Source organism: Nilaparvata lugens, chromosome 4 (genome assembly GCF_014356525.2).
Source record: "Nilaparvata lugens isolate BPH chromosome 4, ASM1435652v1, whole genome shotgun sequence".
NCBI classification, from domain to species: domain Eukaryota; kingdom Metazoa; phylum Arthropoda; class Insecta; order Hemiptera; family Delphacidae; genus Nilaparvata; species Nilaparvata lugens.
This window is the reverse complement of record NC_052507.1, coordinates 46281035-46307985: the sequence shown is the minus strand read 5'-3', so window position 1 is coordinate 46307985 and position 26951 is coordinate 46281035. Positions and strand designations below refer to the sequence as shown.

At 33.1% G+C, this 26951-nt stretch overlaps 1 protein-coding gene across 1 annotated transcript in view; it reads left to right on the top strand.

Annotated features, from left to right (window-relative positions):
* Nucleotides 1-26396, top strand: part of LOC111046399 (nuclear pore complex protein Nup133) — a 63364-nt gene extending 36968 nt beyond the window's left edge. The window contains exons 4-9 of the mRNA XM_039427546.1: nucleotides 8476-8666; nucleotides 12111-12419; nucleotides 18409-18588; nucleotides 19167-19281; nucleotides 20809-20988; nucleotides 22306-26396. Of these exons, the coding sequence (XP_039283480.1) occupies nucleotides 8476-8666; nucleotides 12111-12419; nucleotides 18409-18588; nucleotides 19167-19281; nucleotides 20809-20988; nucleotides 22306-24458 (3128 nt within the window). The 3' untranslated portion in view covers nucleotides 24459-26396. The remainder of the gene's footprint in view (nucleotides 1-8475; nucleotides 8667-12110; nucleotides 12420-18408; nucleotides 18589-19166; nucleotides 19282-20808; nucleotides 20989-22305) is intronic.
* The last annotated feature ends 555 nt before the right edge of the window (nucleotides 26397-26951 follow it).

Genomic DNA, 26951 nt, shown 5'->3' with positions numbered 1-26951 from the left:
TTTATTCAATTTTGTTTACAATTCCTTAACTCATGATCAATAGATATGTCTCTTATTTATTACTTCATATTTACATTCTTTTTCTATACAATTTTGGTTGGGGTTTGTAGGTCTTTATTATATTATTTCTTGAGAGGGCTGAGCGAGGTAGGGGTTTTTTTTTCTTTTCTTCAACGGTCGCATTGGTCGTTGAGCCGTTATCGGTCGGGTTCCAATTATCTTTCTTATCACCATAAATTCTTTCTTCGTGTTCTTCCCTAACTAGTTTATTCTTTAATATATTCTTCTATGACATTCAGGGACATTCACCTGGATGAATATAGACATATTGAATGTAAAAGTATTGAAGCTTCTGAGGTGAATAACGTTTTTTCCAATGGTGAACATTTCCTAAAGTTCATATACTTGAATATCAGAAGCTTCAATAAAAACTTCGATAGCTTCATAGCTTATCTACAAGGAAGTAACGTAATATGGGATGTGATAATGCTGGGAGAAACTTGGTTGGGGGATGATACGGCGGGTATTCAATTAGAGGGTTACAGGGTTTTCAAAACAAGCGGATGGAGAAACAGAAATGATGGAGTGCTTGTGTATGTGAGGGAGGGAGTGAGTGTGAATGAATGTAGACAGATGGAGCTGGCCCACGTGTATGGTTTAAGTATAGATATATCATTCCAGGGAAAAAATATAAACCTTATTTCGGTTTATCGTACTCACGACAGTGATCTGGATGAATTCACCGAAGCATTGCATAACTATTATAACTCTTTCAATATAAATAGCTTCTGTATTCTGATGGGTGACATTAATGCCAATATACTACAAGCAGATAATAAAACAGAAAGATATCTTGATATGTTGTATGAAAATGGTTTCATGAGCGGCATTGATAAATATACGAGGGTACAAGGAAACAGTAAGTCATGCATAGACCATATCTTTGTCAGACACGAGACCTGTGATAGTCTAAAAACAGCGGTAGTCATGACTGATGTAACCGACCATTTCAGTATTGTATTAGAAATTTCATTCCCAAGAATCAATTCATCAAAAAAAGAAGATAAATATATTGACAAAAAAACTCTTCATGAGTTAATCAGCAAGTGTGTTGGAGTAATGTTACTAGTTCTCAAGACATAAATTCATCATGCAATTTGTTTTTCTCCACACTAGATGAATTCATATGTAAATCCTACAAAAACAGAAAAAGTAGTAACAGAAAGGTAAAATTAAAGCCCTGGATGACAGACGGTTTATTACGCTCTATTAGAGAACGGGATAAAATAAGTAAACAGCTCAGAAATCAACCCTTCAATCAACAACTCAAAAATTACTACATTACTTACAGAAATCACTTGAATTCGTTAATAAAGAGAACTAAGATCCAATACTACAAATCTAAAATTTTTGTCTCAAAAAATAACCCTAAACTTTTTTGGCAAACAGTAAATGAAATTTCAGGTAAGAGAAAAAACAAAGACCCTTTTCCACTGGACCAGTATACATCAGGTAAGACATATTTAGAAGACAAAAGAAAACAGGTTGCAGATGAATTCAATAATTATTTTTCCAACGTGGGAAGTAGTCTAGCTAGCAAAATTAACCCTGTTGGCCCACCGGTTGTCAATGACTCAGACTATGCAGTGCACAGTAGATTCAACCTTCGCACTATAGATAATACTGAATTGCGCAACTATGTTAACTCCCTGCGCGGCGGCTCGGCTCCTGGCTATGATTGTATCTCTTCCGATACTCTGAAGTCTAACTTTGACAGTTTATCTGCTCCGCTTCTACATATTGTCAACTTAAGCATTACCTCTGGTATATTTCCTGATGCTTTCAAAATAGCAAAAGTAGTCCCATTGTTCAAGTCAGGAGATATTAGAGAGAGTTCAAACTTTCGTCCAATCAGCCTGCTTAGCATATTTTCCAAAATTCTTGAAAAAATAGTAAAAGATCAATTAACAAGATACATTGAAAGTAATGAATTACTAACTAACTCCCAATATGGGTTCAGAAAATCAAAAAATATCTCAGATGCCCTCTTTTCTATAACTAGAGACCTGAATTTGGCTATAGGTAACAATGAAAAGAGTGCTCTAATATTCTTGGACTTGGCTAAGCATTTGATTCCGTTGATAGAGGAAAATTGCTTAAAAAGATGGAACTTATGGGGATAAATGGAGTTCCACTTGATTGGTTCAAGTCCTACTTTAGTAACCGCAAGCAGTTAACTGTCATAAATGGAGTAAACAGTCAGTTAAAAGAGGTAGAATATGGAGTTATCCAGGGTAGCACCTTGGGTCCATTATTATTTTTAATCTATGTAATAACCTTGCAAAAGTGAACTTAAACAGTAGGATCTACCTTTTTGCGGATGATGCTGCTGTCCTTGTTAGGGGACCTGATTGGGAAACTGTACTGCATAGGGCAAAATGTGATTTAGCCACTTTGAAGTCATGGTTTGACCATAATGTTCTAACACTAAATGTTAGCAAGACTAAGATAATGCCGATTTCCCTTCGGGACTCAAGTGACACATCAGTTGAAGGAATCAAACTCCATACATGTGGGAACATTGAAAATGACTCTTGTGCCTGTGCATCGGTTGGAAGGTGAACTCTTACAAGTATTTGGGTGTCATTCTGGACAACAGACTTAATTGGACTGCACATGTTGCTTATCTGAACAGTAGACTGAGAAAAATGATTTATGTTTTTCGGCAACTCAGAGAATATCTGAATAGGAATGAACTCCAAACAATCTACTATGCGTTTGTACAGTCCATTATTGAAGGGGGAATTCTAGCTTATGGAGGAGGATACAGATCTATTTTGAACCCACTATTCACCACCCAGAAACTTATAATAAAATCTGCACTTGGAAGGCGTCGAGATTACCCATCCAACGCAGTGTTTGAGGATATGAAGGTGCTTGATGTCAGACAATTATATGTTAGAACCTTGGCATCGTACATATTCAGGAATCATGCTAGCATATTCAATACCATTACACATAGTCATGCAACTAGGAGAGCAGTACAGTATAATATTCAAATGCCTAGAGTATATAGAACTATATTTATTACCAACTCCTACTATATAGCTCACGTTTTGGTGAAACATCTTCCAATAGCTCCAGCGGATTTCGCCAACTATACGATATCTTCATTTAAAATAGCTGTCAAAAGGTGGATTTCGAGTATTGGAAGAGATGAGTGCTGTGAGAGATTGATCACTTCGGAGTACAGATTCTAGATTGTAATCTAGATGAATTCAGTTTAGTCTTAAAAATAATATTGTTATTAAACAATCTTAAAAAATATTTTTTTTTTAATCAAAATAATCCTATTGAGGCTTCATGTGTGTGTGTGTGTGTGTGTGTGTGTGTGTGTGTGTGTGTGTGTGTGTGTGTGTGTTTGTGTGAATGTGTTTCGCCGAGTTTTTCTGTGTTTCTTCTTCTGCAATTGGGGTCGGGGTTTGGGGGGTTAATCGGGGACTGGGATAGAGTGGGCAGGTGATTCATTTTTAGTACAGCTTAAATAGGAATAATTATTTTATTTATTAATACATATATAATATAATTATTACTGTACCATTTTATATATATTTATATATGTAAAATTAGTACATATTTACGAATACAATTTTTGATAGGGAACGATTGGGGATGGGGCTTATTTCTTTCCTTCATTTAATTTTTTATCATTTTTGTAGTTATTAGTAAATGAGTAAAAAATAATAAGTTAATAAGTATATATGTACAAGAGTAACCAATAAAGATACCTACCTTGGACTCATTTTCGCACACAGGCAGCAATGCCTATGCGAAAATTTTATTTCCTATTCATATTAATTTGTATTTAATTTAAGACTCTTTTCAGTGTACCTTATTCATTGTCAAGTGTATGATTATTTTGTACAGCGGAATTTGTTTTTTATTATGTTTCTTTGAAATAAAATCTTTTTTGAATTGAATTGAATGAGTTTTCTTCTGGGCTTTTAACCCATTATGCATTTTTTATTTTTTTCTGTCCAATACTTTGGATTTTTGGTAGACAAGTAAGTGTGATTCTTTTAGAGGTGTGGGCGTGAACCACATATGGCTGGACTCGATTATCTGACCCACTTGTTTGCGATATAAAAACCTTAAGACTGCAACATCAAATGTTTGTAAAAACTTTTGCATACTTTTGATTTTGTTGTCCGATACTAGAGTCTGCTATCACATTGCCTCACAGACATCTAGAAACTCTCCACCCAGTCACAATAGTAAAAATATCTTTTTCCTTCACCAGTTGTTTCTGTGGGAGTGATAGCTCACAGTTATAACAAATTAGAGTCATACTTGGAATCTACAAAATTCCATAGTAGTATATTTGATTAAATATACTTCCTTATGAAAGTTTTCAACTGACATGTAGGATAGGCTCTAATTAATCTTTCTCTTCCTTGTATTACTTAGGGAATTTATTTACCCATTTTTCCTTTTTCTCTTATTTGTATTTTTTGGGAAACTTATTTACCAATTTTCCATCTTGATTTTCTTTATATTGTTGAAATGGTTTGTAGTTATTGTACAGTCTTCAAATTCATAAATTATATGAAAAATGAATGGTTCAATTTAGAAAATGTTGAAATTTTATCTGATGTATAAATTCTTTTTTATAATAATAAAAACTTCAAAATTTGAAAGTATTAATGAATTTTGTTGTCATATATAAGAAATGTGCAAGATAAATAAAAAGTCAATTTGAATAATGATGAGATTATTGAATGTAAAAGTTTTGTCATATTATTAATTGAAATGAGTTGAAGTTTGATTCTCTTCTAAAATTGAATATTAAATTGATGTCTTTTTTCTAAATTTTAAAACTGTTTTTCTTTATAAACTTTGATATGATTAATTATCGTTTGAAATGGATGCTGGGGTGTATGTAGAATTTTTAGTGGGGTTTGATGATTAGTATTTTGCTGGTATATGATTGTTTTTGAGATGGAAAACCATTATTACCTAAAGAAGAAATGACCAGAAGGTTATGACTTAGAGAGGCAGTAATGAGATTATATTTTTTGTGTTGATTACTTATGTTGATTGCCATAGATGCAGAATAATGATTAATTATGTTGATTGCCATGGATGCAAAATAATGATTGATAATGTTGATTGCCATTGAAGCGAAATATTATTGATGTTTTGAATGATTTCTTGTTTAATGATTAGTATTAAAGTTTTGTCATGAAATGTAGTTTGTGTTTAGAACATTGAAAAGTCGAAATAAACTATAGTATCCAACAAACGATTATTAAGAATATTGAATAAATTGCTTTTTATAAATTATGTAACAAAATTAAAATGAAAATTTATAAATTTGTCTACATAAATAACTTTGAAACCCTGAATGATAAATCATAAATGTGAAATACTATATTTGAAATGTTATATTGAATGATAAATGAAATGCAGATATATTGTATTATGAAATGGTTTTTAGTGGAAGACCAACTGTTTGAATATATTGAAGTATGTAGTAAAATTATTTTGTTGTGATGATCTGATGTTTTTTGCAATTTTGATAATGATACAGAGTGTTATGACATTTATGTAACATGTATTTGATTATGTTCTAATTTTTTTAAGAATGGATTAAATTTTATTATTTGAACAGTGAATAAATGGAAATGAAATTATTAAATACTTTATTAATTTTTTTGTAATTCATGTCTCTATTGAATTTAAAGAAAATTCACAACTTATGTATTGCTGACTGTATAATAAGATGTTAATAAATTTCATTTTTATACTGATTACATACTTGTAAATAACGTGTATGTGCATTAGATTGTATTGGTAGCCTAATGATTTTTTCTTTTTAGTTTATAAGCATTTTAAAATAACAGGAACAGCATGGACGTTAACTTCAAAATAATTATCGCGTGAATCTCGAAATCTACAACACAAGTGAATGCCATGAAGAGTGTTAAGAACATTTGGGTGATTTTCGAACTGGTGTGACTCATTAATGGATTGCCAACGCCAATGATACGCCAATGTCGACACCAATGACTACGCCTATTGCTGACTACGCAACTCAAGCTTCTGCACTACTACATTACCTGGAGGTAATTGCCATCCATGTCCAAGTTTGCAACTTTAAACTCAAATAACAGTCACTGTATCATGAAAGAAACTGATTCAAAACAAAAAATCCTCACCTAAATTAATCCTGTATGCTGAACTCTACACCTTGAAAGCTGAAAATATCAAAAAACCAAACCCTACCTAACTTAATCCTCACCTAAGTTAATCCTGTATGCAGCGTCTATCTCTTTTCCAAAAAACAAGTTACATTGTCATTTCAAGCCTGAAATGTATACTGTATGTATGATACACAATTTACGTGACTTTGAGTGAGCTTGACATGCACCCGTCTACTACAAGCATGAGGGAATGCTAACAGATGTCACCTGTATCAAGCTTGGCATGCATCAGTCGACTACAAGCATGAGGCCATGCTAATAGATGTCTACACGTATCCAGATCAGCCCAACACTGGAGTCACACTTAACTTGAAATTCATACTGAGTGCCTTAATGGACTGTTTTCAAAATTCTCAAAATTTGCATCTATAAAAAAATCAACCGTGTCAACAGTGAAAGAAATGGACTGTTCAAAATTCGCATGGATAAAAAAATCAACCGCATCAACAGTGAAAGAAATTACATTTTTTTAATTTATTGCAATTTTATGTGAAAATTAAATGTAACAATTCATCAATTCATCCAAAAAATTCTGTTCAACATACTAAATTTTTATGCAATAACATTTAAATTTTCTATAAAACTTATGTAAAATTTCAATAATTATTCTTCAAATATATTAAATTTTCTGTTGTGATAATTTCCTTGAATTATAAAGCTAAATAAAAAATAATTTTTATATTCAATACTTTCAAATATGGTTTGGAAATATATAACAAATGCTATTGATGACTTTTTTATAATAATTTTCAATTATAAGTTGACATGTAATGTTTGTGTAGAAAAAATTGTTCCTGTTCTCAAATTTAATTTCAACAATTTCCATTTGTTACAATGTAATGTTAATTTTTTTTAAATTCTCAAACAGTAAAATTTTTTATGTCGAGAGGGGGGTATTTGTAATATTACATTTTTTCTCAATTAAAATTGAATCTGCAATTCGATATTCAAAATATTAATAAAACTTGATAGCAAATATCAGTGTAATCAATATATGGACTAAACTTTTCACAGGGAATTTATCATAATATATACTAGTGTTGAACATTCCACTGAATCACTGTAACAAAGTTATATTTCTGAATAAACAGATAATTCTAAACAATATAAAGGTTAATTAAATTTAAAATAACTTTAAAAATGAAGTTTTATTGAAAAAAAATAGATACAATCTTTGTAGACTTGTGTTCTTTTCTAATTGGCAATCGATGATGACATGTCTCGGTTTCACCGGAAAGGCTTCTTGTTCTTGTCTCTCAAACTTTTTAATGGCTGGTTTATGTTAGGAGTGTTGGCTTCTGTTGAAATTTTCCTAAATAATTGAAATTGAAGATGTGTTATTTGTGATCTAAATGTTTCTGTAAAGTTTATTGATGTTATTGAACATACATGAAATGTAGATTTCAATTTTTCTTTTCATGTTGTGCTGAATTTCTCGATTAATGTTGAAAGCCATAAGACTGTTTTGAAACCTGTAAACGATAGATAAGTATTCTTAATCTATAAGTTATATATTTTAATTTTGATTTTGAAGTAATAATTTCTGAGTTTTTGTGAAAGCTGTTGGAATCTGTTTTGATGAACAGAACAAACATATTAGTAACCTCAATCATGTTCAATCTATGTTCGATCCATGTATGATTATTTGTTCTGGTGTGAACTGAAATTTTGGAATCATTTTTTAATAAATTATAATTTAATTTGCTCTGAACTGGATTTCTTATTCACAAGCATTAGATCCATTCATGATATATCAAGATATTAGCTTATTAGTAACCGATGACTTTCCTAAGGTGATAGGTGAATGCTATCCAACCTGTTAGGATAAATTGGTAGCACGTCAGTACAATAACAATAGTGTAGAACTTCAACCACAGCTGTTAAGCTTCTGAAGTTCTTTTTTCCATCATGATACTTTATCTATATTATAATTGCATTGTAAAAATATTTGTAAAACATGTCAGTGTTGTTGTGTCATATTAGCTTAACGTATTTTAGCTGGTGTGGTTTGTGTTCAGAGGAAAAGATCACCTGCCTTTACACTGCAGCTGCAATTTCAACCTTTTTCCGTGACTTAATCAAGTTGACACATATTTTTTTACAAAGTGATGAAATGTTTAGTTTTGCCACACATTGTTTGGTATTATACGAGCAGCATTGTAGTATTGTCACACATTGTAGCTGATGTTGGAATTGTGTGGTTTGTGTTAAGGTTCAGCCGTGGTGAGCGTGGACGTGTCGAACGAGGGATGGGCTTGGCTGGTGTGTGGCCGCCGACTGCTCGTGTGGCAGGCCAGCGGTCGTCGACTCACCAACACGCAGTGCCGCGAGTTGGCCCTGCCTCAGAGTGACCTCGCGCATCGCGCGCATCTCGTCGCTGTATACACCACTGCTGGCAACCAGGTAACAATACCATCAATCAAAAATTATTCAATTGAACAGTGTCTCTCAGTATGAGGTAAGTTCTTATTACATCAATTCATCTTCTAACACCACTTACTGATGGAAGATTTATTAGAAACTGTAGTTAACCAACTGCTGGAATATTATTACTGTATAATAATAATTTCAAATATCCATTGAAAGCTATATAAATAGAACTAAGGATCTCTGCTACTTATTTATTGTCCGAATATATAAAAAGCAGAATATTGATCGAAGAATTAAATACAGTAGTACAAGGTAATTTGAAAAAGGAAACTGAAGTATTTGGACAGTTTAATTTTTCAAATATCCTTCTGATATTTAGTTCTTCGGTCAATATTTGCAGTAGCAGAAGTCCTTTGTTCTATTTATATAGCTTTCATTGGATATTTGAAATATTTTTTATACCACTTACTGAATTTTAATGAAAACTTTCACAATGTATTTAAATTTTATAACATTTCTCAGTCCATGTGAGGTTGGTACAAATGTACATGAATATACTGTAAAGTTATGTCTCGAAAAATATGTTGACTTTTTGTGATTTTGCGTTTCAGCTGTATATACTTTTGTTTTGTTGACTGTATTCTTGTAACAATGATCAATGTTTCTTGTAAATGAGAGGACAATAAATATAATTCTAATATACTTTTTCCATTTGAGAAAATTGCCCAGAGGCAATTCATTGGACGGCTCGATTGCCTGATTCAACGCCCTTTGGGATTATCTCAAGTAATTAGTTTTAATGGTTTGCAAATGGATCGTCCAAGAACCGTGATGAGTACATGAACCCATGAATTCATGCATGATCCTTGAAGGACAAAATTCGTCACCCTGTTTCTAACGTATTCATTGATATGCTGCAGAGAGTTCAATTGATCAAAATGACTGAATGAGTCATGACTAGAGCTCAAATGACTACAACATTTGTGCATTGAAATATTTAACGCTATTTACCTCATACAATATTTATGAAGTGAATCAAATCTGAATGCTATTATATATGTTGATCTACAAGTAAAAATTACGAGGGTCATTTTTTCAACCGCTTATTGGTCATAAATAAAAGACGAATGCATACGAAAGAATAAATTATCCACCAAAAGTAACTTACACTTATGATTATTCTTCACTATAATTGCCGTGAATATTGAGGTATTTCTCATACCCTCCAAAAGGCGTTTCGTGGTCATTTTTCATATGCCTATCAAAACCCTCTCCATGAAATCGCTTTGGAAACAATCTAAAGCTGTAGGTTCATTCTCTGTTGATGCTGTTCTCCACTTAACTAACATCATAAATAACAATTTCAAATCCAAGCATAAAACACTATCAGTTTTTTTAGACCTTGCAAAGGCGTTTGATTCCATACCACACAAAATACTATTGCAAAAATTACATAATTGTGGAGTTAGGGGCATAGCAAACGATCTGTTTGCGAGTTATCTAACGGATCGCTCTCAATATTTGACAATTAATGGTAAAATAAGTTTGAGAAATCTTTCTGTATTTGGTCTTCCTCAAGGCACAGTCCTTTCACCATTGCTGTTTTTGATTTATGTTAATGACCTTTTGAATCTGAAAATACCTAACTGCAGAGTAATTTCATTTGCTGATGACACGGCTCTTGTTTTTTCTGGTGTGTCATGGGGAGATGTATATAACAATGCAAATGAGGGCTTGAGAATTGTAAAATCATGGTTTGATAGACATGTACTCACCATCAACCTGAAGAAGACTAAATTTATGACTTTCTCCTACTGAAATAGGTCAACCAGTACAAACCTTGTCTTTACAAATGCATTCTCACGCTTTGTTAAATCATGTGGATTGTGATTGCCCTTGTATTGAAAAGGTGAAATCCTTAAAATATTTGGATATAATGATGGATGATCATATAAAATGGGATACTCATATTGAATATATGTGCAGACGGCTTAAAATATCTAATTTATAAGTTTTATAAACTAAATAAAATAGCTGATTATGTAATAATGAAAAATATTTATTATGCTTATGCGCAATCACTTTTCCAATATGGAATTGAGATATGGGGGGCTGCTTATGATATCCATATAAACAAATTATTCACATTACAGAAACACCTTATCAGAGCTGCATTATGCAGACCAAGATTGTACCCTAGTAGACTTCTTTTTCAAGAATTACAGGTGCTTACAGTGAGGCAAACATATGTTAAAAGAATCATATTATTCAATCATAAGAATAGTTATACATTCAACTTGAGGAATAATCCATATAATTTGCGTCCCTCTAATCCATTACAATTTGATATTGACTTTACCAGCTTAAGTGTATGTAGACGTCAGTTTGAATATCAGTGTTACTTGTTTATAAATAAATTCCCAACTGAATTCATTATTAATAGAATTACAAAATCCATAATGAATCTTATACTGGATTGGATTGAGATAAATGCTTATTTCAAATTATCTATATCCATTATGTAGTGTTTCATTCTTGTGTTATAAATTTAAAAAATATTATTTGTCATTGCTTCCTTGAATTGGTCTTTTTGAGTCTGTCATTTGCTTGTGATTTTGTTACTTTGTCTTATCGTTTGTAAGTATTGAGATGTGACCTGGTTTCCATAATTTTATTTATTCTAGTGGTTTGAATAAGCTCTTTTTCTTTCTATTGACATGTTTGCTGTACCTAGTTGTTCGAATTCACTGCCGGCGCACAAGTTTTCTTTGCCGGTAGTGCCATTTTGTAAGTTAGAATATTTATTTTATCAATCTGTATTATTTATGGCAAATAAATGAATTTGAATTTGAATCGAATTCATTTCTCATTATCATCCGCCTCATTACGCACTCACAAGCCTAGAGCTCATGTGGGCATCACCCTCAGGAAGAATAAAAACGCTGCCGCCAAATGAGTTGGGCTATCATTAGGTGGCGTTATGGAGTTGCTTTGGAGCTCCTCGTTAATCAGGAAGTTCTGCCCTCAAAGTCATGTCTTGTGTTTGAGCAAATGTATAGTTACTATTGGCCAAGTCAGGTTTCAAGTGATCAAGTAATTTCTTTGATTTTTGACACCATTCACGCACAAAATCATCACTCATGATGTTTCCTGCGTAATCTTGAATCATTCTCAATTAGATTTATGCTGAACTATTGCATTTTGCTTGCAAAAACCAATAACGCTACATAACTAGCACTTGGCGGCAGACTCAAGTGAGGCGGTCATGTTTGTGGGTCTTTAACTCGACAACAATATTGGCGATCTGGCCGCATCGATTACAGATGGTTTGGTGGGTATGATAAGCTGTTCAGTTCTGTGAAAATCGCCTCCTACCGCTTGTCCGTCGCTTATGATAAGAGATCGGAGGTTGAAAAAATGACCCTCGTGTATAGTTTTGTTTTTTTAATGAATAATGAAATGTTCATCGGCCCACAGATGCCGAGCTGCATTGCCGTCTCGCCCGAGGGCCTGGTTCGCTTCTGGCCGTCGGTGGCGCACGAGAGCAGCTGCGTGGAGGCGTCATGCATGGCCTCGCTGCAGGGCGAGGAGTGCGACAGTCTGCGACTGCTGCTGCCAACGGGTGTCCTGCTGGCCACCACCTCGGCCACACTCGTGCTGGTCACGCCGCAGCCAACCTCGCTGCTCTGTCGGCCGCTCAAGGTGCCGCACAGCTGGATCGGCGGCTTCTCGCGCAAAATGTCCAACTACATTTTCGGCGCGCAGAGCACACAGACTATGGAGACGGTCAGTACCTATAAAGTCAGCACCTCATTAGCATTGAACCTATTGACAGATACATATTATAAATTCAGAATCTATTGATGTACTTATTACCTTCCTTGATATTGCCAAGGCGTTTGATGCTGTGAACCGACTAATAGTCCACTATTGGTGAATGATGTAGATCATTCTACCAACTTGACTTTCGAGTTGCAACCTGTGACACGGTTTGACATTTACAAAATTGTCAAGAATATGCGAGGAGGCTCTGCTCCGGGTCAGGATGGCATCCATACTAAATTTATAAAAGAACACATACATGCTGTGATCGAGCCTCTCTCCTACATTATTAATGAAAGTATTCGAACAGGCAAATTCTCAAACGCATTCAAGATTGCCAAGGTCATTCCCATTTTTAAATCCGGCTCTAAATCTTCAAACAATAATTTTCGGCCCATTTCAATGTTAAGTGTATTTTCCAAAATTCTTGAAAAAATGGTTAAAATTCAATTACAGGCTTATTTAGAATCAAACAGTTTGTTAGTTCCCAATCAGTATGGCTTCAGATTAAACAAGAATACCTCCAATGCTCTGTTCGATATCACAAACGAAATAGTGCTAAAGGTAGGTGAGGGTAATAATGTACTTATTGCCCTACTTGATATTGCCAAGGCGTTTGATGCTGTGAACCGACCAAAACTATTGCAGAAATTGGAATGCTGTGGGGTCAGAGGTGTGACACTGCGATGGTTTCAAAGCTATCTATATGAACGGAAACAGACCACCTGTACTAATAATATTTCCAGTGATATGGACAATGTAGATTACGGTGTGATTCAGGGAAGCACACTGTAATATTAGAAAATCATACAATAAATAACTCAGATGTTTGAATCCTGTATATTTGAAATTGCCGCTTAAAAACAATGCCACCATAATACCAATTTGAATACTCGATACAGGTTATGTTTGAATATAACAAATGAATATTATAATCAAGATACAAGTTTGCCACATATTATTATTAGTAATGATTGTGTTAAATAATTACATTGATTATTGTATTGTTTTGTTGCGTGATGCATTTTTATGACTCAAGCAGTTGATCTTGATCTTGACTAGCTTTTTGTCTGGTTACTTCCTTAGATTCTTTTTAGGGTGGACGTAACATATTTTTCTCTGTAGGATCTAAGTTAATTGAAAAATATCTATTAAATACTTTTAAAATTTATTCAACGTGGCAAATAAAGTAGGAGAAAATCATTATAAAGTGTTAATAATGTAAATTTCAACTTGAACTCATAATAAACAGAAATGATGTCCAAAAATGCCATCAAACTTAGATGCGATATTGGTGAGATAATTCCATTTATAACATTTAATGATTTCATATTATTTCTAGTATTATTAACCGTTTCTCTGATTTTGTTTTATTTGTCTTATGAAAGACAATGATTTACAGTCTCATGTTCTTGTTTGGTTTTGATCAATAAATGAATACTAGTTTCCAATTTATCTTCATATTTGTCTTCAGCCCTATTTCATGAACTCTATTGAAATATTTGTGTATTGTACCAGAGTTGAAGTCTAGAGCATTGATTAGAAGTGCGAGTAACTTCTAAACATTGGTCTACTCACATCTTCAGCTCCGATGAAGCATTATAGTTATGAAATTAGCCTTTGCTAGTTTCAATCTCAAAGGACCTAATGTCTTAAATGGTACCCCTGGTGGGACCCAAACCCACAATCCCGGTTTAGGAAAAATGGTCTTGAATGGTCTCACCAGGGATACCATTTAAGACATTAGGTCCTTTGAGATTGAAACTAGCAAAGGCTAATTTCATAACCATAATGCTTCATCGGAGCTGAAGATGTGAGTAGACCAATGTTTAGAAGTTACCTGCACTTCTAATCAATGCTCTAGACTTCAACTCTTGTACAATACACAAATATTTCAATAGAGTTCATGAAATAGGGCTGAAGACAAATATGAAGATAAATTGGAAACTAGTATTCATTTATTGATCAAAACCAAACAAGAACATGAGACTGTAAATCATTGTCTTTCATAAGACAAATAAAACAAAATCAGAGAAACGGTTAATAATACTAGAAATAATATGAAATCATTAAATTATAAAATTATAAGATAAATTTGTCTGTTCAAATAGTAATATAAAAATTAATAACATCAGTATACTAGACAATATACAGACAATATTTCATGGATACTATAATATGTTGTAATACTAATAACTATAAACAAAATTGTGTTAATGACACAGTAATCACTAAATCTATCAGTTGCAAGGTAAATTAATCTTATATAAGATACTTCAAAATAATATACAAAACTTTTTACATCACACAAAATAATTCAATAATTATGTTTTGTAGATAAATTCATGTATTATTGTGTAATTAAAATTCATGAATAATGCTCATCATTTTACTCTTTTCTGAAAACACATTAACGATGATAATGATGAAACGAGAATTATTTGTGATAAGTATACTGCAACGAAATTATCTTCCATAATGAAGGTGGGATGATAATAGTTCTTCAACAACGAATTTTTTTAATGATAGTTGATATGATGAAGAGAGTGTTTCAGCCATAGTTATTATAAAATGGTAGTAGTACAGAACTCTGGAAGTTCTTGTAGACTACATCTCATTGTTGAACATCATCAGCTTTCTTGGAAGAGTACCATAGAATTAGTGTGGTCATCAGTTTTCATCGAAAATACTTATAGTCACAGATTTGTTGACACAGCATACATAGTTCATTTCAATTGTGCTTCTAAATTTTTTAGAGTGATGATTTATCAAATACTACATCGACGATAACATTGTAGCAATAACCAATGAATAACTTGCCACATTCATAAATAGTTATTTGATACTAATGAATAGTTCATTTATAAAGTTCATTGTGATAGTGTGTAATAAAAATCACTGTGGAATAACTAAGTATACTTTAACTTTGATTATTATAATAAAAATCATTTTCCATACTCGAATGTTCGTTTAAGTACTAAATAAAGCAATAAATTCTTTGTTATAAGCATCTGAAAATCATCCCATAAAAACCACAATAGTAACTCACTCCATTCCTTAAGTTAATCCATCTAAATTTTCCAGTTGCAAAATAATGCAACTACAACTACACCGACAATAAAGTGCTATCTAAAACGTGAAGAGACTTGAATATGTAAGAAATGAGATTAAATGAGTGATTATGTGAAAAACTCCAAGACTAATTGAACATTCAGTGTCTACATATATGAATTATCAGAACTTTAAATTCAAATCCAAGCTAAATAGGCATTGCAAGAAACCTTTACCAAAACATTCCTTACCTTGAAGCTATGCTTTCTTAAAAAATTGACTACAATAATTCCTTTCTAGTAACTCACTCCATTCCTTAAGTTAATCCATCTAAATTTCTCACTTGCAAAATAATGCAACTACAACTACACCGACAATAAAATGCTATCTAGAACGTGAAGAGACTTGAATATTTAAGAAGTGCGATTGAATGAGTGGATTATGTGAAAAACGCCAAGACTAATTGATCATTCAGTGTCTACAGATATATCAGAACTTTAAAAATAAATCCAAGCCAAACGGATTTATTATATCAAAAACTTATAAAATGTAATGAAATCCATGTAAAAATGATTTTTTCTTCAAAGTGTTCCAGTTTAGTATATTCATTTCAAGTACTTAAACAAACATTCGAGTATGGACAATGATTTTTATTATAATAATCAAAGTTAAAGTATACTTAGTTATTCCACAGTGATTTTTATTACACACTATCACAATGAACTTAATAAATGAATTATTCATTAGTATCAATGAACTATTTATGTATGTGTCAAGTTATTCATTGGTATTGCAGCGAGTGGAGCAGTACAGGTACCTTGGCGTTCTGATTGATCATAAATTAAGCTGGGCTCCACAGGCAGTTTCACTCAAGCAGCGAGTGCGCAAAATGATATTATGCCTTCAGACAGCTAAGAGAGGTCCTCCCTCTACATCAACTGCGGGTGGCGTACTACGTATATATCCAGTCAGTTCTCATGTATGGTATCATAGCTTGGGGTGGAGCCTCATCGTTTGCCTTGGAGCACAGCGAGCAATCATCAAGACATGTCTCAGGCGAGACTATCGCTACCCATCTAATCTTGTTTACCAAGAGTTTCAAGTTTTTAATATTAGACAGCTTTACATACAAGTTTTAATGAATTACATTTTTTTCACTTTTTGTGTAGTTGAGAAGTTGATATTGTGGTAATTATTCATATTGAATGAAAAAGACTAAGAAATTGTCTTGGACAATTGTATTCAAAATACAAATTTTTGACAATTTCTTAGTCTTTTTCATTCAATATGAATTACATATACTACATTAAACACTCCATTTTCAATAATTTAGTTCATACTCATAATACAAGAAATCTAATTAACTTTGGTATTGCCCATCCTCGACTCCTACATAACTGCTTGAAAAATAATAGTAAATACATTTGTCATATATTGTATAGAAACGTTCCCAATCATTTAAAACAGTTAGAACAGTAAACATTAATTACAGTATTAACACCTACAAGCAACATTTGAGTAGATGGTTATTAGAAATTGGCAGGGATGCTGCAGAGCAACTGATTCAATCCGTCTATACATTCAGAACTTGAACTTATAGTGAATTCGAAATTTCTGATGAGTACTATACCCATTAAGCTACTATTCATATAATATGTCTGTATATACTTATATCAAATTAAATCAAGTTTTATTCAATGATATCACTTACATGAAAAATTCCATTATACCAATGATATTACAGATCATTGAATACAATACTGTTTGCTTCAGAAAAATCTTGTCTGCAAACAGGAGTGAAATACATTCAGAACTTAACTAAAAATGCCTATCTATAAACTCAAATGAAAATACTTATCTTAATTAAATTTAATTATCTATATTCATCACACACACCATGGAGAAATCATAACTAATTTAAAATTTTTTGAAAGAATTGAAACAAGTGACTGTCAATATTCTTTGATTTGTTGAAGAATGTTAATAAATTCAATTATAATAGTTTTAATTATAATATGTACAAAAGATGAGAACATAATCTCTATCAACTTGAAAGAACTTACTCTCCTCTCACAGACTCAAGTCTATGTGGAGAGTATTCACTGTTAAATGAATTTTATAAATTTGTATTATGTTTTTGTGAATAAAAAGTTATTTGATTTGATTAACATTGGTTTGATATCCTTGTCTGTTATTAGACAAAGCAGATAACACCATGCTTTTCTAGCTCCGCACCGTAGCCAAATCGTTTGTACGCCAGGAAGAAATATGATGAATTAAATATACTGGAATATAATAAAAATTATATACTGAAAATTTATGACACCATTATAAATATAAATCATCATGAAAAAATATTTTTTCTTCACGAATAAAACATAGATTTGATATAGAATTGATCATTATTAACAGGAATTAACCATTAATACAAACAAATGCTTTTTACAACAACGGCTGCTTTACGCGACCATGTTTGGAGGTTAGAAAAAATGGTGTTGGTTGGAATCAGAGATTAGTACTGTCGCTAATAGGAGTGATGCTTAAACATTCAAGATGAAAGACATCATTGTTTAGCTCAGTTTGTATTAGCCAGAGTTATGGCAACTGACTTGGGTAAGGATAACAAATCACCTTGGCTTTGATATGAATTGCACTATAGCTGAGTGTATTTTGTTTTGCTTCTATTTTTTCAAAAAGGACATGTTTTAGCTTTGTAAACATCTAGCTTGACTAGATTCCTTTATCATGTCATTTATATATCATTCAAATATAGTCGTAATTACTGTACCTACAATTTGTTGAATGCGGACTCTTATAATATAGTTTATATGTATAATATTTTGAGAATATAGTTGAATCTGCATCAAAATATTCATCCACATAAATCGTATTGATATTTCAGAAACTAGTGAAGATGGTGACAATCTACTCCTCTAAAGATGGAAGCTCAGAATGGCAAGTGTTGGTTCTTGCCGGATACTCGGTGCAAAAGTGGCTACTGTCGGCCAACGCCTGTGAGCGCCTCATCTACGAATATGACGTCACCAAGCCCACCAGAGAAGCATTCCAAATCTTTGTTCCTGTAAGTTCACTATTTATCAATTGACATTTTTTTCAATTATTATAATATTAGTAAATACGTTGAGTAAAATTATTCGTAATCACATCAATGCCAAGTTTTCTCAATGCTGATTTTATAATTATTATCTGATGTTTTTTATTGTTATTATAGCACCTAATTAGATACTAATAATCTATTCTATTTTGACTTGAATTAATAAGAATAATGTTCGTAAAGGAGGTATAACCTATTGGTTCAGCCTTCTAAATTGGTTGAGGAAATTCGATTAAAATTATTCTCCACGCATCCATAATATAATGAAGGATAATCTGCTTTTGCACTTTCATTCTGACACTAGCACTAAACTAATTTGTGTGGCTTTCTGCGATGAAGTCTTCTCAATCCATTCATGTTATTATTACTATGATTTTCAAAAATTTGATTTAAAAATAGTCCAATCTATTCCACATTTTGAACATATTACACTTTATTAGAATCATAAAAGAGATTGTACTGGAATAATCTTGATAACATAGTTTTCATTAATTTACATCTATCTCATTTAAGCTTCCATTGAGCTAATTTCATTATTTTTTCAGGAATTGCAAAATGGTGACATTGAAATAGGCCTTCTGGACATGCAAAGAATGGATTCTTCCATCCTTCTTTTGGCGGCCGCTATGGGACCTCAATCAGTGTTCCACTATGCCCTAGGTAACAAAAATAAGATTATACTGTTGAATGAATACTAACATTACAATTTTCAAACAAATAATTCATTTAATAAATCATTTATTAATGTCCCTTCTTAGAATAGGTGCAATACCTACCTATCTAGCTGAAACTGGTTAATATATGTTTCACTTGATTCTGTGTATTGAGAGAAATTTGGTGATTCAATGATACATCGTACAGCTCATGAAATAGTACATACAGCTCAACCCTATGAACTGTACATACCATTGCATCTTAACTATTTTCTGTTCCTTTTCAAATTTAGATTTTGAATTCAATTTCAATTCAATTTATTAAAAACACACAAAACAAGACAAAACAAAATTACAAAGATTTACGAAAATAATAAAACACAATAAAATGTTACAAATATGAAAAACCATGGGCTTAGTGTTTGGGTGTGTTGGAGAAGAGAAAAAAAAAGAAAAAAAAAGAGAGGAAGATACCTAGCCAACTATGGTTTCCCATGTAATAGGCAGGCAAAGAAGAGAAGAGAAGTTATGAGGAAAAAGGAAGGGAGAAATGGGGGGAAGGAAGAAAACAGAGGAATAGGTACTCAAAATAAAGTTAAGCGAGTCCACTGAAAAATGAAAAAACTAATGAAAAAAAAATGCTGGAGCAGAAATCTCGAGTCATATATCTAAATGGAAGAAAAAATCCGAACAGATTCGGGCGTAAGTCGTTTTTGTTGCCTTGTTGTATTTTCAATAAATTGGGCTATAATATACCGGGTGTCTATAAATGAATATCGGGGTTTTAACGCTTTATAAGATTTATTACATTATACTTACATATTTCATTATGTCAAATGAAAGAGCAACTCAGTTTTTGTTCGTTGGCACCAGTGCGCATGTGCGTGAAATGTTTCCGCGGCAATCTGCTAGAATGCGGTATAGCAAACTTCGCTAACGAAATGTTGTTACATGACGATGAAGATTTTCTACATCGTGTTGTCTTCAGTGATGAATCGACTTTTCACCTCAGTGTACATGTTAACACTCATAATGGTATATTGTTGGATACATTGATAAAGAAAATTTATATATATTTGAAAAAATATTTTATATGTATATTCATATCTCTCAAATATCTTCGAAGATAGATTGATATCTAGTTTCTAAAAAACAACATTTCAATTTCAACACTTCCAAATCTTTCTTTCTTACTTCGATTGTTAACATTTTGTACGATTCCTTATAAAGAAATATTACAAACACCATGTATGATTTATTCGCATTTTATCATGCTCTCTACAATTCCATTTCCATTATTTCACACATAAAAGAGAAATTATCTTTTGCTTTAGACTGTGATTTGTTGATAATTATCCCAAGTAAAACCAATTGAAAGCTTAATATTCTTTCGTAGACGAATTTTACTTATTTTTTCAAGTTTATGTCTTTGACACTTCAACTTTTCAAGCTCAAAATGGTTATCTCAAGTTTCACTAGAATCACTTTCCAAATTTCATGATAAAATATCAAAGTAAGATTAATTATGTTTCAGCGAGTCTTAGTGCTGAAGGGTTGACTCCTCCTACCGAAACATCCTGGTTTTACGTGTTGAAGTCGCCGGAAATCTGCCAGTCTCTGAGTAGCAGCTCCTCCGAAGAGAGGTCTCTCCAGTTTGTTCTCATTGGAAGCACAATTTTCATCTACAACCAGCGATACATCGTCGTTGTTCATTGTGAGTTTGGCTCTTAGCTTTTCCATTCAATAGCTTCAACCAAGGTTCATAAATTGTATTGTCTCTTGAAAACAGATTCAAGCTCTGTCATTGTTGAAGTTTTCAGTAAATTGAAATTGTATTGCGGTAGATGTCAATGACATCTACATTTGATCAATGACATTTAGAACTCTAAATGATGTCTATGCTGTCTCGTTTATAATCATAGTCGTGAAAAATCCAGTCTTTTTAATATTCAGTAAATTGTGAACGTTGTTATTTATTGAGTTACCAAACTTTAGGATTTTAGTTGAATCAACTAATAAAATAATGTCTGCGTTCATTTTAGTGTGTACAGTAGACATATTAGAGGCATAGTATATTTATTTATTTCTTAAGTTAGCACAAACAATACAATGATCGGAAAAGAAAAACAGGCTATTGCCCTAAACTTCGCATGTAAAAAATAATCTGATGCATTCCTATCGTTTTCCTTGAAGTCGTAGAGTTGTCAACTACAGATTGTGTAATGTAAATCTATGTATATAATTATGTAAGAAAAGCCTTGTAAAAAATAAACTTGATGCCTTTCACTGATTTCCTTCGAAACAATCGTAATTCATATAAATGTATTTAATTTATAATTGGTATTCAATGTTTGGTTTGAAGAAAATCAACTTAATCATTCAAAGGAACGCTCAAATTCAAAGAAACAACACAAAATTCTCCAATTTTTACAAGATGCACATATTTGATTGAAAACAGGACACAGATATGTGCGATCGCATATCAAGCGAGCTGATACCACAATTGAAAACCTTATCAAAAAATATGCAGGTCTAATGGGGCTCTAAAATGTCATTTACTTGAAATAGAAATTTGTTACAAAATAATACAAAGGCATTAATTCAGAATTTGAATACAATTCACTGTTGTTTTTTATTACGATCTTGCTACTCTTGTCCTTGAAATGCATTGATTTAGAGATGTTATTAGAACTCAGTGCTGAAATTACTATAAAGTATTAACAGTATTTTTCTTTTATGTTATGTTCATAGTTACTCATTTCAAATTTACTTGATAATTGCTTATACATTACTGTTTAATAACTATGACTTATTCAATAATTTAATAACATTTTGGATTGTTTGTGCCCCAATAAAACTTTGATTCTAATTGATCTCTTATTAATGGGATTTTTATTCTAGATTCTAATTGATCTCCTACTAATGGGATTTTTATTCTATGGACAAGTGCTACGTACAATAGATGTATTATTAATCATGACCTTATTCCATTCGAATTATAATATAATGAAATGAATTGTTATTATTTCAGCGTCTCCGTCAGGCGGCGAGGAATTGGAGCCGATAGAACTGAACGGTGCTCGCATCCTGGGCGGCACTTCATGCAAGTCGGTGCCAGTGTTCTTCACCTGCCAGCATGGCTTCATTTCGCTCGACTCCTCCGACGATTTCAACGTAAGTGTTGCCATGGACTGCACGGCTGTCTCCGAAACTGTTCACTCCGACAACGAAATTGAAGAACTTTTGAATTCCACAACCAGTGATCGAAAAGACAGCTGTGAGTTGGTGAAGGCTGCTCTTCTATTGTACATAAGTAAAAAGGTTGCTCACAGCAAAGCACTGATGCACGAACACTTTCCACCTGATGCTGGCCCAACACTGAAAATTGACGCCACTTTTGATCTAACAATCGTTCAAGTCAGCGAAGGAATCATTGATGACATTCCGTTCAAAGATCCACGTTGGGCTGACACCAAAACTACGACTTCCACCTTGAACATCAACTCTAACATAACCTCTCTCCAGATATTAAACCAGTTGGAGGAAAAGCAGAAAGCTTTGGAATATTTCATAGATTTCCTAAAAGATATAAACCTGTGGAACCAGCTTGGTGGAATAAAGTGTAGAGGCAGGACAATGGCGACAACTTACATGCTAGCAGAGCATGCTGAAAAGATAATCGCGTCAATTGTGTTACGCAAATTACAAAGCAAATTTCCCTCACAAATTGATTTGGCTATTGAGGAGGTGTTGAAGAAGCACTCTATGAAACCGATTGGTGCTCTGAATAATCAGGATATTTTCTTCAGGAAAGTGAGTTTCGTTCACGAGGCTTTGCAGCAGATATGTAGGTGGTGCGACGATTTGGTTAACAAGTCTCAAAATCCGCAACATGTTGCCCAGCAGATCTTGTCTGCCAACAGTGTGCTGCTGGAAGCGGTACAAGCTGTTATCCAATACCGACAGCAGAAGTCTAGTATTTTTGGCGACCGTCAATCAGTTCAGAATTTCAACGAGTATCTGCCGTGGACTGCTTCTGCCGGTCCTGACGGTCTCTACGATTTCCTAATCACTCAACAAAAGTTGACATTGGAAAACGGCGTCCGTGCTACGGGAGACATCAACATGCACACTGAACTGTTAGACCAGCTAGTCAACTTGGCTGATGTTATCTTGGACGGCCGCAAATGTTACCTTGAGAGCATCCGCGAAGATTCGGAGAAATTCAACTCAGATATTCATAAGTATGAAGTTGATCGTTACAATCTCATAAAACCGTTCCTAGATCATGACGAATTCGAAAGAGCTGCAATACTCGCTGAGAAATATTGTGACTTTCAGATTCTTGTAGAGCTGTGTGACAAGATAGGTAATAAAGAGAGACTAAATCAGTACTCGGCCAAGTTTAGTAAACTGGATTTTTCACAGTTTCTTTTCAACTGGTACATGAGAGAAGGAAAACAGCGAGATTTAGTTGAACAATGTTTAAAACAACGAATACTTGCCGATAGACTTAGCACTCATCCATCGTTGTCATGGCTGCATGCGGTTTTCAGTGACGATTACAAAACAGCTGCTCACACTCTGCTTGACTTGGCAAATTCTGAAGTAGAACTGCTGGCGCGGAAGAAGTCGATGATCTCATTGGGTAAACTAGCTCTACTAGCAGCCGGCGGTGATGATGACACCCTGGAAGACGTCAACTCTAGCTTGAATCTCATCTCCCACCAGGAAGGATTGCCCGAGTCAGTGCTTACAGCTTACGGATACAACTTTGACAATGTCAGAGTCTTCTCTCCGCCGGAACTGATCAAGTTCTACATCTGCGAAGAGAATCCATCCAACTCGGAACTTGATTTCAAGAAAGCACTAGACCTACTGCTCTATATCGACGATGAAATACTAAGGATGGAATTGAAAAACGAAATCTGGTGTAAAGCTATCACTAGGGATTCATGGACAGATTTGGATGCCAATACCCCTATCACTGCTATTCAGGAACTTTTGTTTTTCAAGCTCGCCGACATTTGTATAACACTTGATGGCAATCTTGATTGGATGCCAACAATCGAAGAAATTCTCAGCTCTGAAGAAATTGGTGAGCTTCGTGAAGACAGTAACTTTGAATATCTTTTACGAGTTGGGTACGAACACATTAATAAAACACTAGATGATATCATTTGAAGAGCAAATGATAATTATAGGCCTAATAATTAGTAATTCGAAATAATTCTTGTTCATTGCTAATTTTATAGTACTGTATTATTTTCTACAAATCTTCAAAACATGAATAAATGTGTTTTTAATAATATAAGATTTCTTATTAAACTCATTGATCTCATTCATGGTAATGATTTTGCGACATTGATACATAAGCGTATGGCTTATTCTTATAAGAATAACATACAACTTTCAACAAACATTCAACAGACTAACATTCAACTAACACCATGAGCCTAGACGTCAGTTTTCATAAATATTTTGAACTCTTGTAATTTATTTGAAATGTTTCCTCATGTTATGCCTAGTCCACACTATCGCTCAGTCGCTGGCTATTCTGGTAAGTTTGGCCACGTTAGTCTTGCCATCCTCACTGCAATGTGCAATGTGACCATTTGTGGATGCTTGACTGGCCACTCGCCTTCGCTTGGGTAGCCTTCGACAAAAAACGGAGCGATAGCAAGCAAAGGCCAATTATAGCAAACGCTGGCAAACCACCCATTCACACTATCGCGATCGTCGTCATTACTTGTACGCATTGGGCGATAGTGTGGATGCGGCAGTAGAAGTAGATGGTAGTACGATGAACCATGTAATAATGTATAAGTCTGTGGAATTCTTATTCATATATTACAAAAATTGTGAAATTTTATTAAAGTACTACGAGTGCGGTACGGTACTATGAGTTCGGTACTGTAGCCTACATTATACTCTTGTAAAACAATTAGATGTCAATACCATTCTCCTGTCTCCATATCCGTGCCTAGGCCTGAAACAGCCAACAACAAATTAATTTATTAAAGGTTATTAAATTGATCCTGCCGTTGAATAACAGTGCATAATATATGATATTTTTTACCAATATTTTGACATCCAGACTTTTATTGCTATAGGTGTTTGGTGTGTACCAAAAAATAGGTAGTTCGTTGCAAAGATGTCAAGCTCCTTGAAACCAACAATGAAGGATATAAAGCTTTGAAAATATTTCTTGAATGATGAACTCAAATAAATAATATTTCAATTGGGCTTTGATGAAAGTCTCACTGAATTTTATATATTTTTTATTATAGAGCGGTTTGATTAATTCTTGTAACTCCATTTGCAATCATGACAGTTGTAACGTCTTCAACATTATAATTAAGTTACAGTAATGTTACATATTTTCTGTAGGAGGAAAAAAAATTATATATGGTAACTAGAATATCTGATCTTATCTTAGCTTTTTATCTTAGTTGCTTGGGCCTGCCACTAACCTTATTGCAGGTCTGCCAAAAATGCTTGTAAAAGCTTTTTGTGTTTGGCGAAATGCTTCAAGTGAAAAACAGCTATTTGAGCTTTGGCTTTTGAGTCTTCGATTCTTTTTTGTTTAATCTTTATTTGCCGCTCTATTTGATGTTATTTTATTTTAAAATCAATATAATTTGTAGTTTTCCAGTTCGTACCTAGTTTATTTAATGTTAGAGCTGCTATCAAACAAAAAGCTTGTTCACGCATGATTAACAGACCTGCAATTAGCTATCGTTATTGGGCGGTCCAATTAACTTATAGTGTTTTTGACTAAATTGTTTTCAATTCTTTGGAAAATATGCAACATGATTTGTAAAATGTGCTTGTTTAGAAGACTTTACGATTACGAATATCAACAAAGACTCAGGTTTCATATAAAAACTGTGTCTGAAGCTGGATTCCCATAAATGTCAGTATTAGTGAAAGTGACTAGCACAGTAAAAGCATAATTTCTATATGAGTTCTTATTGGATTATTTCTTGTCCGAGTGAGTACCCTATGAATTTATAAGAAAACATAAGGAAATATATTCTCATTTCTCACTGGACTACTGGGTATATGTAATCACGACGTAATCCTATTATATTAAGAAAGCAATTTCTGTATTTATATATCTGGTTATTTATGTTTTACGGATCTCAAAAACGGCTCTAACGATTTTCACGAAATTTGGAACATAGTAGGTTTATAATATAAAGATTCGATTGCACTAGGTCTCATTCTTTGGAAAACTCGCTGAACGACATTAAAAGGATAATTTATCCTTGGAAAACAGATGATAATTTCGTCGTCTCTCGATAACAGAAGATGCGTGTGCCTGTGTGGGAGAGAGACAGAATTATTTCCAGCTGTGTAATCATAATCAATCAGCGAGAAATTTTATCTAGCTAGAAAATTTAATCAACATAATCTGATTTGTTGACATGACATCATGATAATCCTCCTAAACTAGAGTAGGTATATAATAATTTTGAAAGTTGATAATTATTTGACAATTTCACGTGATTAGTGAGTGTTATTTTGTTATTCAATTTGTTTTGTATATAATCTGAATTATATTTTTTGTTTTCAAATGTTTGAACAGATAATTGAACCTGAATTCAAGTGTATGGAACATAACCTACTTTCTGGACTATTTATAGTGTATAAATCAAAATTTGGGAAACAGTT